The sequence below is a fragment of the Thunnus maccoyii genome, chromosome 14, assembly GCF_910596095.1.
Source record: "Thunnus maccoyii chromosome 14, fThuMac1.1, whole genome shotgun sequence".
Classification (NCBI taxonomy): Eukaryota; Metazoa; Chordata; class Actinopteri; order Scombriformes; family Scombridae; genus Thunnus; species Thunnus maccoyii.
Genome location: NC_056546.1, coordinates 1,538,956 through 1,554,614, shown reverse-complemented (window position 1 = coordinate 1,554,614; position 15,659 = coordinate 1,538,956). Strand labels below are relative to the sequence as shown.

The 15,659-nt window shown below is 42.6% G+C and overlaps 1 protein-coding gene across 2 annotated transcripts in view; it reads right to left on the bottom strand.

Moving 5' to 3' along the window:
• Nucleotides 1-15,659, bottom strand: part of LOC121911203 (bone morphogenetic protein receptor type-1A-like) — a 59,854-nt gene that overhangs the window by 20,868 nt on the left and 23,327 nt on the right. For both annotated transcript variants that reach the window (XM_042432479.1, XM_042432480.1), the window contains exon 3: nt 3,560-3,933. In XM_042432479.1, the coding sequence (XP_042288413.1) occupies nt 3,560-3,629 (70 nt within the window). In that variant the 5' untranslated portion in view covers nt 3,630-3,933. The remainder of the gene's footprint in view (nt 1-3,559; nt 3,934-15,659) is intronic.

The following is a 15,659-nucleotide window of genomic DNA, read 5'->3' as shown; positions in this document are numbered from 1 at the left end:
TGATTTCACAAGGTCACTCAAGTTTGAATTTATCTTCTGTTGTCATCTGAACATTTTTCAAGCCATTAAAAACCTCTGATGCTACATTTCAGACCGTCATGGGAAAATAAAACTCTCTGCTGAAAACAAACGGATTCTCTTAGTGTCGAAGCATTAAAACTTCTGACTTTACAATCGATGAATTCATGTTTCTAAACATTACAGAAGAACTGAAGCCAAAGTCAACAGACGTGAAGGTGAAGACGTGAACGAAGGAGTGGAAAAATACTTTGATAAGACGCCAGAGAACGAGAGAGTCTCTCCCTTTCCTCCACAGATTAGTGTGTGTGTGTGTGAGACACTGATATCAGAGTCTGAGTCAATCACAGAGTCGCTAACGCTCTCGTCTGAGCGCCGCCCTGCTCTTATCAGCCTGCTCTGTGTGATCGGCGGGTCAGAAGGTGACCTTTCTCATGTTCAGAGCTGCAACTTTTATCTGCTGCTCAGACCACATCCACACCGCGCCGGCACAAACCCTGAAGAAAGGCTTCATCTCACAGAGAGTTTGGCTCCTTTTGTCCACAATAAACCGACATCTTTCACACCCAGAAACTGAGTTTTACAATCTGCACAGCGTATAAAACCCTCACAGCCTCAAACCAGATCAAGTTTTCTGTTTTTCTATGGATTCAGTGTTGTTAGATTAGGCTGCAAATAATTATTTTCTTCATTTTAGTTTCCGTTAGTTTCCAGTTTAACTGTTTTGTTTTGTCTATGAAATGTTAGAAAACTAGGAGCTAGGAGTCGCCGATCACGCCGGCGTGATCAAACGACGCGTCTGTTTCAGGACGTCAAAGCATAAGAACAAAGTCACATGAAGTGTTGATGTCGACTTCTCTTGAAACTCTACTCTTTGTTTGGCCTTGATAAACCAAGTAAAAATGAAGATACGTTGATATAAACATCAGCGTGCGAGATGGGACGAGGCAGACTTCTTCATCATTTACTACCTCTGCTTTTTATTGTAAATAGTTTTCTATAGTTTGGTTTTATCTCAGTGTTACCTTTACATATTATATTTGCACTATTTGGGAACCTCACTACACTCTGGGAATGTAATATAGTTCTGTGTCTAATAGTTTATTTTGAAGAGCGGCATCGTTAAAAAGTTAAAAAACGCCTGTTGTTACATCTGCTTTTTGTTGTAAATAGATGTTAATAATGGATGTGTTACTGTTATATGTTCACATTTACAACCTTTAAAATGTTTTGTTGAACATGTTTGTGTTTCTTATTGTGAAAATGCTACAATTTTCCCAAATCAGGTTTGATGTATTTTGTGTTTTTTGGGTCCAATATGATGATATCGTACGTCACAAAGTGAAGAAATAATTGTCTGGTCATGTAGGTGATGTTGTACCAAACACTGGCATGTTAAACAGTTTTTAAAGTGATTTATAAAAGCAAATTCAAAAGTATGCAAAAATGGCCAAAACAGCCCAAAACTCCTGAGGGTTAACAGCCCAAAACCCAAAAATATTCAGTTTACAAAGATAGAAAACTAAGAAAATCATTACATTAGATCAGCGAGGGCCACATCAAAGGACCAGATGTAACTAAATGTAATGTAAAATAAATGTAACTACTCCTTAATGTTAAATAACTAAATATTATATATATATTTGCATAGATGTAAAAAAAAATATGTTTGCTTGTTGCTTTGTAATTATAATTAATTTGTCAGGTTATGAAATCTACATTACTCCATCAATCAACGATCAAACTATCCAAGAGAATAAAGAAAAAAAAGGAAAAGACTTTGAAGCGATTTCTTTCACTGCTGCGTTGTTTTTGCTGCTGCGATCACAGTTTTGCCTTTTAGCTCTTTGACAATTAGTCATTGTTCTTGGAGGCTGTTTTTGGCAGACGTAGCTCCGTGTTTGGTAGATCGTCGTTCTCTTTGACCACAGACGCCTCATAACACAGAAGACAAACCGGTTTTTCTCCCTGAAGCACAAACATGTTTTCTCCTTCCCGTCTTCCTGCCTTCCGTCTGCATCAGTTCTTTTCTTTCTGGACATTTTGGGCTCATTATTTATATTTCTCAATTCCACTTGTTGGGAAAATCGCATTGATGTGGATACGTTGCAGTCTAGCGGCGGGAAACCGTCACTTCCTGGGTAACATAATCAGCATGCATTGTGGGAAATGTAGTTTTCGGTCAATGCCTGCTTTTGACTTATTTATTTTTACAATCAGACCTTTTTCTCTCGCGGGCCACATAAAATGATGTGGCGGGCCACATTTGGCCCGCGGGCCTTGAGTTTGACACATAATCTGCAACCAGAGAATGTTATTAAAATAGTTTAATTTTCCATTTACCGTAAGAGCCCAAATGTAAAACGATATTTTTTCCCTTGAAATTACATTTGAAAAAGTGTCCATCAGTATAATCGAGGACAACAGCACCTACAGAGAGTGATGCATTATGGGATGTATGTGGTGTTAATGTTCCTAGACAAGCAGTGTGTTTATATTGAGTCAGTCAGCACTAAAAGTGTTTGTTCAGTTTAACCTGCAGGAGTTTCTGAAGCTTGTCTGACGTGTAGAAGGAGGAAATAAATTCAGAGACGACGAGCAGCTCGAAAACACACAAAGACGAGTTGAGTGATAGATTTATCCTCCGCTTTAATGGAAGGATTTCTCTTTTTACGAGAGGATGAAGACGCTCTTCAACTTGGATTAATAGCGTCTGAGGGAATCTTTCCCAGCAGGACCAGTGTGAAAGTGTGTTGTATCTCCAAAAAAAAAAAAAAAAAAAAAAAAGAAGTCTTTTTCCCCCTGACAACAGCTGGGTCGCGTTATAACGTAAGTGTGAACCGTTGTTTATTATACTGCATTTCTTCATATTGACACCAAGAGGAGCAGCTGTTGCCAATGGTAACAACAAACGAGGATCTCCCAAAAAATCATCAATAACTTTCTTAAAAATTTCATTTCACTTGGTGATCTGGTTTGATGTGAAGCTGCTGCTGGAAAACAAAGCGCTCCATTCAGCAGCTTTTAGCCAAAACGCTGCTTTTTCTTTCCAAACTTAACGGTCTTTTCTTTGTTACAAACACGCCGTTTAGAGAGACAATAAATCTACGAGTTAACGCCAAAAAACATCCAAAAAACACATGATCTTCCAATCTGTGCTGCTGAGTTTGATTTCTGGATCTTTTTTTTGTTTTTATCCGAGTCGTCTATTGTCTCCACAGGTAGAGGCTTCATTTCTAAAGTTCTCTCCATTATCAGCCAATTGACACTTAATCGCAGCTCCAACAAAAGGCTTCTGATAGAGATCTGTGTGTGTGTGTGTGTACAGGGAGGGGTGAGGGGGAGGGAGAGGAGGGGGCGCTGATTACAGAGGAGGGGTGTAGAGACTTTTTATGTGAAGTGCTGCTTATCTGTCTGAATACAAACTAAAAGAGTTAATGAGTAACTCAGCAGTACAAATCTTATATTCCTGGAACGCTCTCCTCTCTCCCTTCACATATTTGTATTGTGTTCATTTTGTCTCCAGCAGTTCTGGTCTTACCGTCAGTTCTGAGGGTCAGCAGGAGAGCGGCGGCGGCCATGACAGCCAAACACAACGACAGACCGCCCATCCTGCAGCGGGACTGGACTGAGACTGGACCGGGCTCTGTGTGTGATTAAGCAGCTTCTGGTTGCAGCTGTTGGTCGGTGTGTGTTGGTCCCGATCGAACTCTTCAGTCCACAGCAGCTGAGTCGGGGGGGGGAGGAGGAGGAGGAGGAGGAGGAGCTCCAGCTGGCCAGACGAAGCCTCGGGAGAGAGAGCGGGATGGTCAGCTGGAGGACAAGCAGGAGGGATGGAGGGAGGAGGAGACGGGAAGGGTGATTATCACAATATCAGGTCCTCTTCTGTCTCACTGGCTCTTTGGGTCCAAAACCCTGAAGGAAAGAAGAGACACAAGATTTAAGTTTAACATCAGCAAGTTTAGTAGCAGAAACCAGCGGAGAATGTTCACACTTTCACCTGCTGCCTGGAAAAGCATCAACTTACATTTCACTTACATTGAAAGCACATTTGAAGGAGATCTTTTATGGAGGCTAAGCTAACAGTGTGTCAGTGGCTTTGCACTAGCAGCAGTTTAACCAGCCTGAGAAAACTACAACTGTGGGTCCTTGTAACACTTATCACTTCAATTTTTCATATAAAAAAAAATGAAGTTCAAGCAACCATCTCGCCTTCTCGCACGGGCGTAACCATAGAAACATTTATGATGAAGGTGACATCGTTTTCTCCTCCAGCACACCAACAGGCGGGTGCTGTGCCATGCGGCTACTATAATACTGTATGCAGCTACTATAGTAAACATCACATGCGCTGGTGTATAAATGAAGCGTCCAAGGTACAAGTACATTTTATAAAGCCCTGAGGGCGGGAGTGGATGAACCCAGTTTAAGAGTACCCGCCCGTACGGGACGCTCTAAGAAGTAAAGCGAACAAGCTCGCAAGGAGGCAGGGATCATTTCATTGGTCGACACTAAACCTGGCCTTCTATTGGTTGGGGGATTTTGACAGGGTTGTTGCACAAAAAAATCCAAGAGCAGAGGAGAGTGCAAGTAGAAGAGCTGAAGCTTGACTGCAGGAAATCTGTGCAAGCAACATTATATTTGACTGCATGCACATAATTTGAGCAGAAACAGAGCAAATCTAAGCGCTACTGTGCGAGGGCAGGGTTTTGAGGGACAAATTACAAAATCTGAACATGAAATCAATAAATTATGCTCTCAAATTGATATACAACGCTCTTGATTAAAGATAGGGAAATAGCTCCATAATCTTTTAATATCCAGTGTGAAGAGGAGGAATGATTACAGCGAGGAGACACACATGAAAAACTGTGAACCTGTCGTTTAAAAGTTACGGGACACACAAAGACCAATTAAGACGGTAACGATGACACTGTGGAGATACTAATGGAGAACACACTCTGGTTCCTGCTAACAGGAGGCAGCGGTTCGGGTCGGTTTGGTCCGCTTCAGAGTGCTGTGACCCGTTGACCCCTGCCAGCCCGGCGCTGGCCTCCGACGGTCCGACTAACTACCAAATTATTTGTCCAGGGATGTTCTGCAATTACAGGCGCTGGCCCTGCGCAGCGCTAATAACGGCATGTCGCAATTAGTGGGCGCCGAGAGGGACGGAGGGGCAGTGGCGGGGGCGGGGGCGGGGGGGGACGTGTGTGTGTGTGTGTGTGTGTGTGTGTGAGCGAATTAGTGGTGATGCCCGACCGGTGTCTGTCACTTTTCATTTGCCCGGGGGGGACAAAGAGGTCCGACCTGTGACCCACTTTTCACACATCTTTGGCTGAGGAGGCCGAGAACAAAGACACACACACACACACACACACACACACACACACACACACACACACACACTATACAGGCAGAGCTGGTGTGTGCATGTGTGTATTATTGCGATGAATGAGGGGTAGTGTAGTTGTTATGAGAGGGAGCGAGTGCATGTGCGAGTGTGAGACAGTATGTGAAGGGTTATAGGTGTAATGGTTGGTATCACACACAGCTTTCTCCCAGTATGTCCAGTCCCACCAGTTGCAGCCTCTGTATCTATTAACTCTCCTGTGTTTGCAGAGATTCAGACTGAAAGCAGCAATACATCACGTAAACAATAACGGTGGAAGTTGTTAATATGGCTTTAGTCGTGTCAGGAGGAACGACAACCAGATCACAGCACACAGCAGCTTCATCTCAGACTCGTCCAGCTGCTCTGTTGGTGCAAATCGACGGGTCCATTTTAAGTTTGGGTAAAAATATGAATCACAGGTTCATATTTTAAACCAATGAGTGCTGATAGAAGAACGTATGTGAGAGACAGAGGGACAGTAAAGGGTTTAAATGCAGGGTGTGTGTTGCAGAGCTGTAAGTTTAAGTTTGGAACTTTTGTTCAAACATGAAGGAAAATTGAATATTCAAACTTTAATGACCTGTTGGAATTAAAAATGTTCAGTCTGTAAGTGCAACAGACTGTTTGAGGTCGTTCACCTTGTGATCAGCTGGACCTGTCAGTAAACTAAGCTGATAAATAATAATAATAATGGAGGAAGGTAGCGAGCGTGCTGATTGGATAATCATGACCCCAAAGCATCTGAGAAGCAGTGTGTGGTTGATTTTGGGTTTTACTTCAGACAGCTGCTTAACAACAACAACAACAACAACACATCTCATCAAACAAACAACATCGACTCTACAACCTGCTCTGACACACAACATCTGAACACACACAGTTACAGCTGTATGACATCACACAGGGAAATATAAAGACGCTCTGTCTGACTGGACATATCTGATGACAGTCACAGTAACTTATATATGAGACATGTTACTGTATACAAGTTGAGTCTGAATTAATTAGAGTGAATAACTTGTTAGTTTGAATTTGTTTGCACTTGACAGCCTAAAGGTCTCTGCACACCAAGTCCGTTACACACCGAAACCTTGCACACTGATGTGTTTTATTATTATATTCCTGGCGAAAATTCACAATAGGAGTCAAAATGGAGTCGTCAAGCAGTGAGGATGATTTTTTGTGATCCTCTAAATTCTTCAAAGAAAAAGAAAGAACCACACAGTAAAAAGGAAACCACCAATATCCACAATCCAATTGATCCTGAACCTGATCACAGGTGATCGACGGGATACGCAGATATTCAGGGCACGGCCTCAAAAACGCTACGACATACAGACAATATATCATGATCAATAGTCGTCCTGTGATCAGTCTGTGTATAACAGCTGATGGTATCAGTGTTTCCAGGCTGTGTTGTTTGTGTGTACGGTGGCTCTGAGTGGTCAAACAACTCTGTAAGGACTTTTGACGGATGCAAAAAAACAACAACAAACAAAACAAAAAAAAAAACACAGAAAATCGAACCTGCTCCGAAACTTTAACGACGGATGAAACTGTCAGAGTTTGTGTGTAAACGTGATTGACACAACGTGACGTCGTATTTATTTTTTAACGACAATTTCGGACAAAAAAAACAGACTTGGTGCTCAAAGACCTTTAGAGCGTTATGATACTTTATTAAAGAGAGGGACTGAATGAGGGAGAACGTGTGTGTTTATGTGTCGATAAAGTTAAAGAATCTTCACCTAACTGCCACGACTAGATCTGAAGTTTGTTTGTGGCTCTTTGCTCCATTTAGAGACCAGCAGCAGCAGCAGCAGCAGCAGCTCGGTGAGATAACACACACAAAGACACATTCAGACAGACGGGAGGGCAAGACCAGGCAGGTTCAGGAAGGACCGTCTGTTGTTAGCCCCCAAGACAGGAAGCTGCCTCCCCCCCCTTCCCTCCTTCGTCCCCCCCTTCACACACACACACACACCCTTCCTAAATCACCCGACACATCCACTTCCCTTTGAAAACACAAGATGGGTGCACACACACAGACAGAGTGATACGGAGGCTCAGTGTTGTCACGTCTAGCGGCTGAAACACTCAGCGGGGAGCGAGATACCACAAACAATTAAATCTGTCAACTCACAGAGAAATAATGTCAACAAAATCAAGAAGCACGATGAAGGAGATGAAGTGAAATCCTCAAACAGAGTCAGATTCTCCAAACTTTAAAACCCTGGAGGTGTCGGATAACTTTCACTCCTCCTCCTCCTCTTCCTCCTCCTCCTCCTCTTCCTCCTCCTCCTCCTCAGTGAAGTCATGTTAGAACTTGTCTCAGATCCTTCGGTCTGCTTCTCAGTCTAACAACAAACTGCAGAAGCTAACAGATGATACCAGCGTCTCGTTTTCCTCAGACTCGTGTTCTTCACATATCAATTAATAAATCTGCCGTGTTTCTGGCAGGTTCGGCTGTTCTACACGTGCAGATCGTCTAATAATCAGGTATCATTAGGAGGGTCGAGGTAAAAAAACACCTGTTGAAAGTTACCTGAGGTGTTGTTGACGACATAAGTTTGAACTTTTCACATTTTTTAAGTATTTGGGGATATTTTTTACACTAATTACAGACAATAAGTAGAAAGCTGACAGGAAATGCAACAAGAGCTTCTAGTCCACCAGGAAACCCCATTTTTAGGGCATTTTCACAACCTTTACTGTTTACTTTTTGGTTTTTTCCCCCTTGGTACAATTTGTTTGAGCAGACTGAAGTCAGGCTGCAACAAATGATTGTTTTCATTGTCAATTTATCTTCTGATTGATCTGTAAAACCTCAGAAAGTAGTAAAAAATGTGCATCACAGTCATCTAGAGCCAGTGGTGATGTAATCAAATGTTGTGTCTGACCAAATAGTTCATAACCCTCAAATATTCAGTTCACTATAATGTAAGTAGGGCTATAATTAACGATTATTCATCTGTACATTATTTTCTCGATTGATCAATTAGTTGTTTGGTTCATAAAATGATAAATGTGGATCAGTGTTTCCTAAAGTCCAAGTTGACGTCCTAAAATATCTTGTTTTGCCCACAACACAAAGATATTCAGTTTAAAGAGATATAAAACACACAGGAAGCAGTTTTTCTTGATAAATAACTTCTCCTTATGCAGGTGGAGGGGGCAATCGACTAATCAATTAACAGACCAATCATTTCAGCACCAATATCAATAAAGGTTTGGTGGACGTGCAGATAACTAAAAAAGGTGCTTGATCTCGTAAAGGTTTCCGTCACGCCGGTCTGATGCGTTCTGTGGGATTCAAACCCGCGCTGGTCCCGTTTCCCTCCTCAGCGGTTAATGTAGCGTAGCTGGACGTGACATCAGAGTCTCGGAGGAGGAACATTTACCGTGACAGGAATGAAAGCGGGTATTGTTAGCCGGTCCCACCTGTACAGAATAAACCGCCCCTTATAGGGAACCACTGAGCCATAGCCAGCCCCCGCCCCCCGCCCCCCCCCCAGGGGAAGGAATTTGAGGTCACACCGCTCCAGGGATGCTGGGAAATTTGGTGGTATGGAAACCCAAGCAGAGGGTTAAGAGTTGTAGAAGAAACAGAGCTCTTTAAAGGCTTTTATGGAAGCTCTTTTCTCCTGGGTATAATAACTTTCTGGCTGCCCATAAAAATGATTATGTAGAACGATATCACACCGCCATGACTGCAGACTCCAATACAGGAAGTTAGGCTTGGATTTCATTATTACTAAGATTAGTGTCCTCGTCTCTCGACTTCAGCCATGACACCAACGCCGCAAAGGTTAGAGGTTCAACATCATAACAACATCAACAGGTGAATATTTACTGGTTTCTTTAGTCTCTATGACAATAAACTGAAGATCTTTGTGTTGTGGACAAAACAAGACATTGAATCCCTGACAGCCGTCACCTGACCAGCGGACTTCACAGGAACAAACCTACAGAACGACTTCACGCTTTTAAATATTTATGCTGAATTTCTTTGGACAGCTTGTTTGAGAGAGAGCAGCTCTGAAGCAGCTCCACATCTGATTTACTAGCTCCAACAACTGTTAATTAACTGTAAAATGATACTGGACCTTCCTACAGGCATTAATAATCCATTTCTAATACCCCCCCCCCCCTCCCGCCGCCTCCTCCTCTCCCCCTGGACGGGCTGCATTGTGAGGGGCCAGACATCAATAATCAAGCCTTAATGCGTCTCCACTTCCTGCTCTGGAAGAACGGCGGCAGACTAAATAAACGACTCGGAGGTCTGATTGGACAGAGCGGCGGAGACCGACAGCTCCTGAGCTCTACAAATAAATGCAGTAATGAGGGAGAGATTGGGATCGCTGGTGCTGGTGGAGAATATTAACTGGGGCGTGCTGCAACGAGGACGAACCGAGACGGTTTGTAGCTTTTTTTATCTGTCCAATCAGGAACATATTTGGTTGCGATTAGTATAATTTAATCCATGTGGTCTATAAAACATCAGACCATATTGAAAAATATCCATCGACGTCTCCCGCAGCGTCGTCCTCAAAACGCCTCGTTGTGTCCGACCAACAGTCCAAAAGATATTTAGTTTAAAATGATATGAAACAAAGAAAAACAGCAAATCCTCATATTTAAGAAGATGGAAACAAAACATTTTGGCAACAAATCAACAGATGAATCAATTTGTCTATAAAATATTTCTTAGAGCCCAACATGAGTCTTCAGACGTCCAAAATCCTTCATGTATGACACAAAAAAAGCTTCAAATCCTCATATTTGAGAAGCTGCAACCTGCGAATAATACAAAAAAATAGTTGCAGATCAATCGTTGCACCTTCTAGTTCCACAACAAATTAAACCTTGAGCTTCGCAGTTCGATCTTGACTTTGGGAATAACTGCGGCTAAAAAAAAAAAAATCTCCACTCAAAGGTCCACTTATTCTGGAGCTTTCAAACTCATCACATCACTTCATTGTTTAATCAGCAGATGAAGTTTGCTGAGCTTTAATTAATCTGCTGACTTCTCATCCATGTTGGCTTCAAAACTGAGCTCAACAATCATTTTATCAACTAGTTTATCATGTTTTTGTGTGTTATTGTACCTGTTGAAGTCGAGTAATCTGAGTCATTCTATGAAGGTATGTGCAGTATAAAGGTGAGACAGTCTGACCTGCTGACCGTCCTCTGCAGCAGCAGCAGCATGACGGACACGAACCTACATGTGACTGTTTACAGCAAACTTACATCCACAACATACACATCCTATGCTGCTTGTTATTTGACGCCTCGAGCACAGACAGGAAGTGCTGTGGCACATTCACAGACCCGCCCGCCGCATGAAGCATAAAATAAAACCATTTAAAAAGGATTTTATTTTGTTATTTATGTTAGGTTTGGACTGTTCTCGTAGATGTTTTTCTACATCAGTAAGTCTACTGTGACGATAATAAGACCACAGAAGAAGATGTGTGATCACTTCACAAGAGAAGAAGTCAAGGAAGGAAGCCTGGATGTGCCAAACTAGGCATCAAGTCTTTATTTTTTTCCCTCTTTACTGACATTATCTTCTTCTTCTCTTTATTTGCTTTTGTCTTTCTCTCTTCTTCATTTCTGTCTTTTGGGTTTCCTCCTTTTTTTTTTTTTTTAGATCCTTCTCCATCTTTCCTTCCTCCTTTTTTTTTTTTTTTTTTTTACCTCCTCACTCTCCATTTGTTGCTTTCCATTTCTCTCTCTCTCTCTCTCCCTCCTTCAGTTTTCCATCTCCCTCCTCCTCCTCCTTCTTCCTCCTCTTTCCCTGCTGCTTCTCATTTCTCCTCTCTCCCCTCTCTTGCTCCATCTTGGCCCCGTTCCCCCGTCCCCTCCAGGGGCCCCTCCTTGCAGGCGGGCCTCTGGGTGCTGCAGCAGCCTCCCGTTGGTGTCGGCGCCCTGCCCGACATGCCTTTCAGGGCCTGGGAGACTGCAGGCCAGACTTTCTGGCTCCACTGCCATTGTTTGCTTGGCTGCTTTGCGCCTCATCACCGGCGATGGATTAGCATAAGAATACCCAGAATACCCCGAGCCACGGTGAGCGGCACTGCGGGCCCTCTTCCTCCCTGCATCTTCTGCCTCCCGTTATTCCTCCTCCTAATCCTCCTCTTCTTCACCGTCATCCTTTATTTAATCCCCTTAATCTCTTCTTCTTCTTCTGTGGTGTGTTTGATTTTTAAACCATCTTAAAGCAACAAAAGAAAAGTCTTGAGTCGGTGGTCACAGCTGGAATCGAACCGACAACCCTGATAGAGCCTCGCTTTCATTATCACCGTGTATCACAACGTGTCAATTATATTCTTAATTAATTAATTAGTTGTTTATAAAATGTCAGAAAATGGTGAGAAATCTGTTTACTGTCATAAAGGACTAAAGAAACCAGAAAATATTCACATTTTAGATGCTGGATTAATCACAACAATCAATCGATCATCTAAACAGCTGACGATTCATTTTCTATCAATCGACTGATTGATCTACTTGCTTTATCTATTTGATTTTTAAAGACCTGAATAAAGTAACAACTTTAGATTTACAAGGAAACTGTTGACAGTGTTTAAATGATCAGGCGATAACAGACGGAGCATTAATCAATGACAACTTTGATTGATTACTTGATTATTTCAGTCATTTATTACATCAAAACACTAAATATTTACTTGTTTAAGCTTCTCAAATGTTATGTTATGTTTATTTACTGCACGTTGAAATCTTTTGAAGACTTGGATTCATGTTTGACAATTTACAGGCAATATTGACATTTGGGGAAATAATCTATAGATGAATTGATCAGGAATATAATTCTAAGTTTACTGTGGTTTCATATATAAGAGCGACGGACGTCTGCAGTTGAATTGAAATGAAATAACATTTGTTTACACAGACGACACAGACAATGATCATCTGCAGTACTTCATACTGAAAACAGATCTAGATAATTGATTGATGATTGATTGATGATGAATGATTAAGAGGAGCAGGGCATGAGGAGCACCTTTATGTACGACTGAGAGGACTCAAGCAGACATCAGCTGCAATGATCAGTCGATTAATCGATTAGTTGTCGACTATTTTCATAATCAATTCATTGTTTTGAATCATTTTTTAAGAAAAAAAAGCTTCTTAAATGTGAATATTTTCTGGTTTCTTTCGTCTCTTTGACAGTAAAAAGGCAGAATTGTGACTCATAAAATTAACATTTGCTGGATTTTAAATATTATAAATCACCTTGTAGCTTTGGCTGTTAGTCTTATTGATCTCAGACGCTCACACACACCATCAGCTTGTTTACGTGTGTGTGTGTGTGTGTGTGTGTGTGTGTGTGTGTGTGTGTGTGTGTGTGTGTGTGAGACAGACAGAGTGGGCAACAGTGAAGTCTAATGTCATTAGAGGCAAACAGCAGATCTGCTGAGCAGCTGCGGCTACAAACTGGAGGAAGAACATTTACTTCATCAGTTATATCAGGTTATAGATTACCCAGCATCCACTGGGGGGGAACACAGGTTTAACATCCTAACATGTAAACTAATCCAAAAAAAAGTGAGTTTATATCAAAATAAACTAATTACTATAAAGATGCTGACACACTGGGACCTTCAGCTGCAGACGGGCCGATATTAGGCCTGGTCATAAAGTAATAAAGTCATAAACTAGCGTGATGTGGCTCAGACCCTGAAGGTGTTTTTAATTACTCTTATCGCCATAGAAACAGGTCCATCCATCACCCGCACAATGTTGCCTTTGTCTAACAGCTGAGTCATAAAACAAAACACACTCAGACCATAAAAAACATTATGATCATAAATCACATTGATGAGCGCAGTGGACACGAGAGGATGAAGCCATTCCCGAGAAAACCCTCCCCAGTTAAACCAGTTAGCTGCTGCTGGGAAACCTGGAATTCATCTGGTAAACAGAGCTAGCGGTCGACCGATTAATCAGGCGGATATCTGGCGTTTTGAGATAACCGTGAGGCTGATAACCTTGTGAGAGATGATGATCGTGGTTGTGAACTCTCATACTGGATAAAGAGGTTTTCATTTGACTGCTGGAACCTGAGCTAATGCTGAGCAGCGTATATAAACACACAGGCCACCGCCTCGGGTCTTACTGTACGATGAAGCATTCCTGTCTGCCGGGAGAGCCGGTTAGCCCGGTTAGCAGAGTCAGAGATGCTCTCGATGAAGATGAGGCTGCAGCAGTTTGTCATTTCTCTCTGGAGGCAGTCTAGTTTATTATCCATGAAGAGGACTTTGGTGAGGAAGATGATGGGAGAGCAGGTCGACTAGGGGGGGGGGGGGGGTTAGCCTTTAGCCTAGCTGGGATATGCCGGCTCGTTTGCTGCTTCGCTTCCGCTCCTCGCTTACCGCTTTTGGCGTCCCCCCCCCCGTTAGGCGATGCAGATTCTCCCAACGTGTCTCCATCCAGATGTGTTCGGTGTCCAGTAAGAAAACACTGATCAACGTTTTTCACTATTTTCTGACATTTTATAGAACAAACAACTAATCAATTAATCGTGCAGCTCTAGTGCTAATAAACTATTAACTGATTATAAAATAATTGCAGATTGTCTTGAAGTTTCGCCGTTTTTCAGCTGATCGTTGCTGCTCATCAACCTCAATAACCCTCCTCCTCCTCTTCCTCCTTCATCTCTACGACTCCTTTTCCCTTCCCCCTTCCTGCTCCAACTGTTGCAGGCATGTGGGAACCAGGTAATGGAAAAAAAAAAATACACCCCACCACCACTCCTCCTGCTCGACACTCCAGGAAATCACAGCTCTGATAGCGGCCTCGCTGGCGGACCGACTGTGAGAACAACAGCTACGATCTCCACACGTCTCCCCCGGAGAGAGACAGGAAGTTTACCGCCAGAGTGTGAGGTCATCAGCAGCAGCAGCAGCAGCAGCAGCAGCAGCATCCACAGACCATCAAACTGATGCTGAAGAGTCATGGTCTGCCTCAGCTGCTGCACTGGTCTGATCCCAGTATAAAAAAGGGCTGGAAACTGGAGAGACTGGAGCTCAGACAACTTTCCCCAGCGAAAGAAATATAAAAACATAAAGCTAAAATATAACTGTAATTGTAGCAGACAGAATATTGGCCCTGTGTGACTACGTGCGAGTGTGTACGTGAGTGTGAGCGTGTGCGTGCTGCGTATGTGTGTGGTCTGGTCAGACTGGACTCCGTGAAAAGAAAGGCCGGATGGTTTCATCCACCGTGTCGCCTTGGAAACTACAGCCAGGCCACAGGGCCAACACAACCATATAGGTGGTCCTGCGTGTGTGAAGAAAAGACTGCAAGAAGAAGAGAAGAAGAAACAAGAAAATGACCTGAACAGAAATAGAAAATTATGAACCAAAAATAATAAGAAAACAGGCAAAAAAAAAGACAGAAAGACGAGTGTAAAAGACAGAGATCAGTTTATTTCTACAGCGAATGATTCCCAAACTAACATGCTCAAAATGTCTGCTAAAAATAGTGGAGGAGCTGGAAAGGACAGAGGTGGAGTGACGAGTTCAGACAGGAAGAATGGCATCTGATGTGAGACCACAAGAACAGGGGTGTGTTTTACTTTGACTTGTTCTCTGCACAGAATGATTCAAGTGCAGAGTTTTGTTTTGAAAGTTTCTCTTGAGTTGACCTTAAATCTCAGTTTAACACCTGGGACGTTCCTACGAGGGAGGATTCATGACATCACAATTAAGTCTGGAGCCAATCATGGTCCAGTATGTAACTTACACTGGTGTGATGTGGAAACTTGAAGCCTCCAGTACACAAACACTGAGAATGAACTTTACATCTGGTGTCCAGCAGGAAAACTCTAGAACGATAAATATTTTTCAATGAGGGTGAAGAAGTAGCTGCACGTTTCCAGCTCTATATTTATATTCTGGGGCTCTACTGGAATATCTTCACATGATTTCCAGTTAAAAACTCCTTATTTATCTTCTACTGGTCCTTTATGCAGCCCCTCAGTTCAGCCTCTGTCTGAAACAGGCCGTTTTAGCTCCTGTCTCTTTAAGGCCCCGCCTCCTGATGAGCCCACTCTGTTCTGATTGGTCAGCTTCAGGAAGCTTCCTCCGGCTCCGGAGGCTACGTAAACAAACTATAGTAGCAGGATTTCACTTCTTTTTCTCCTTCTTTACTCCAAATGTCAACTTCTCAAATCCATCCGTACATGTTGGAGCTGAACAACACATGGAAACACCTTAGCAAC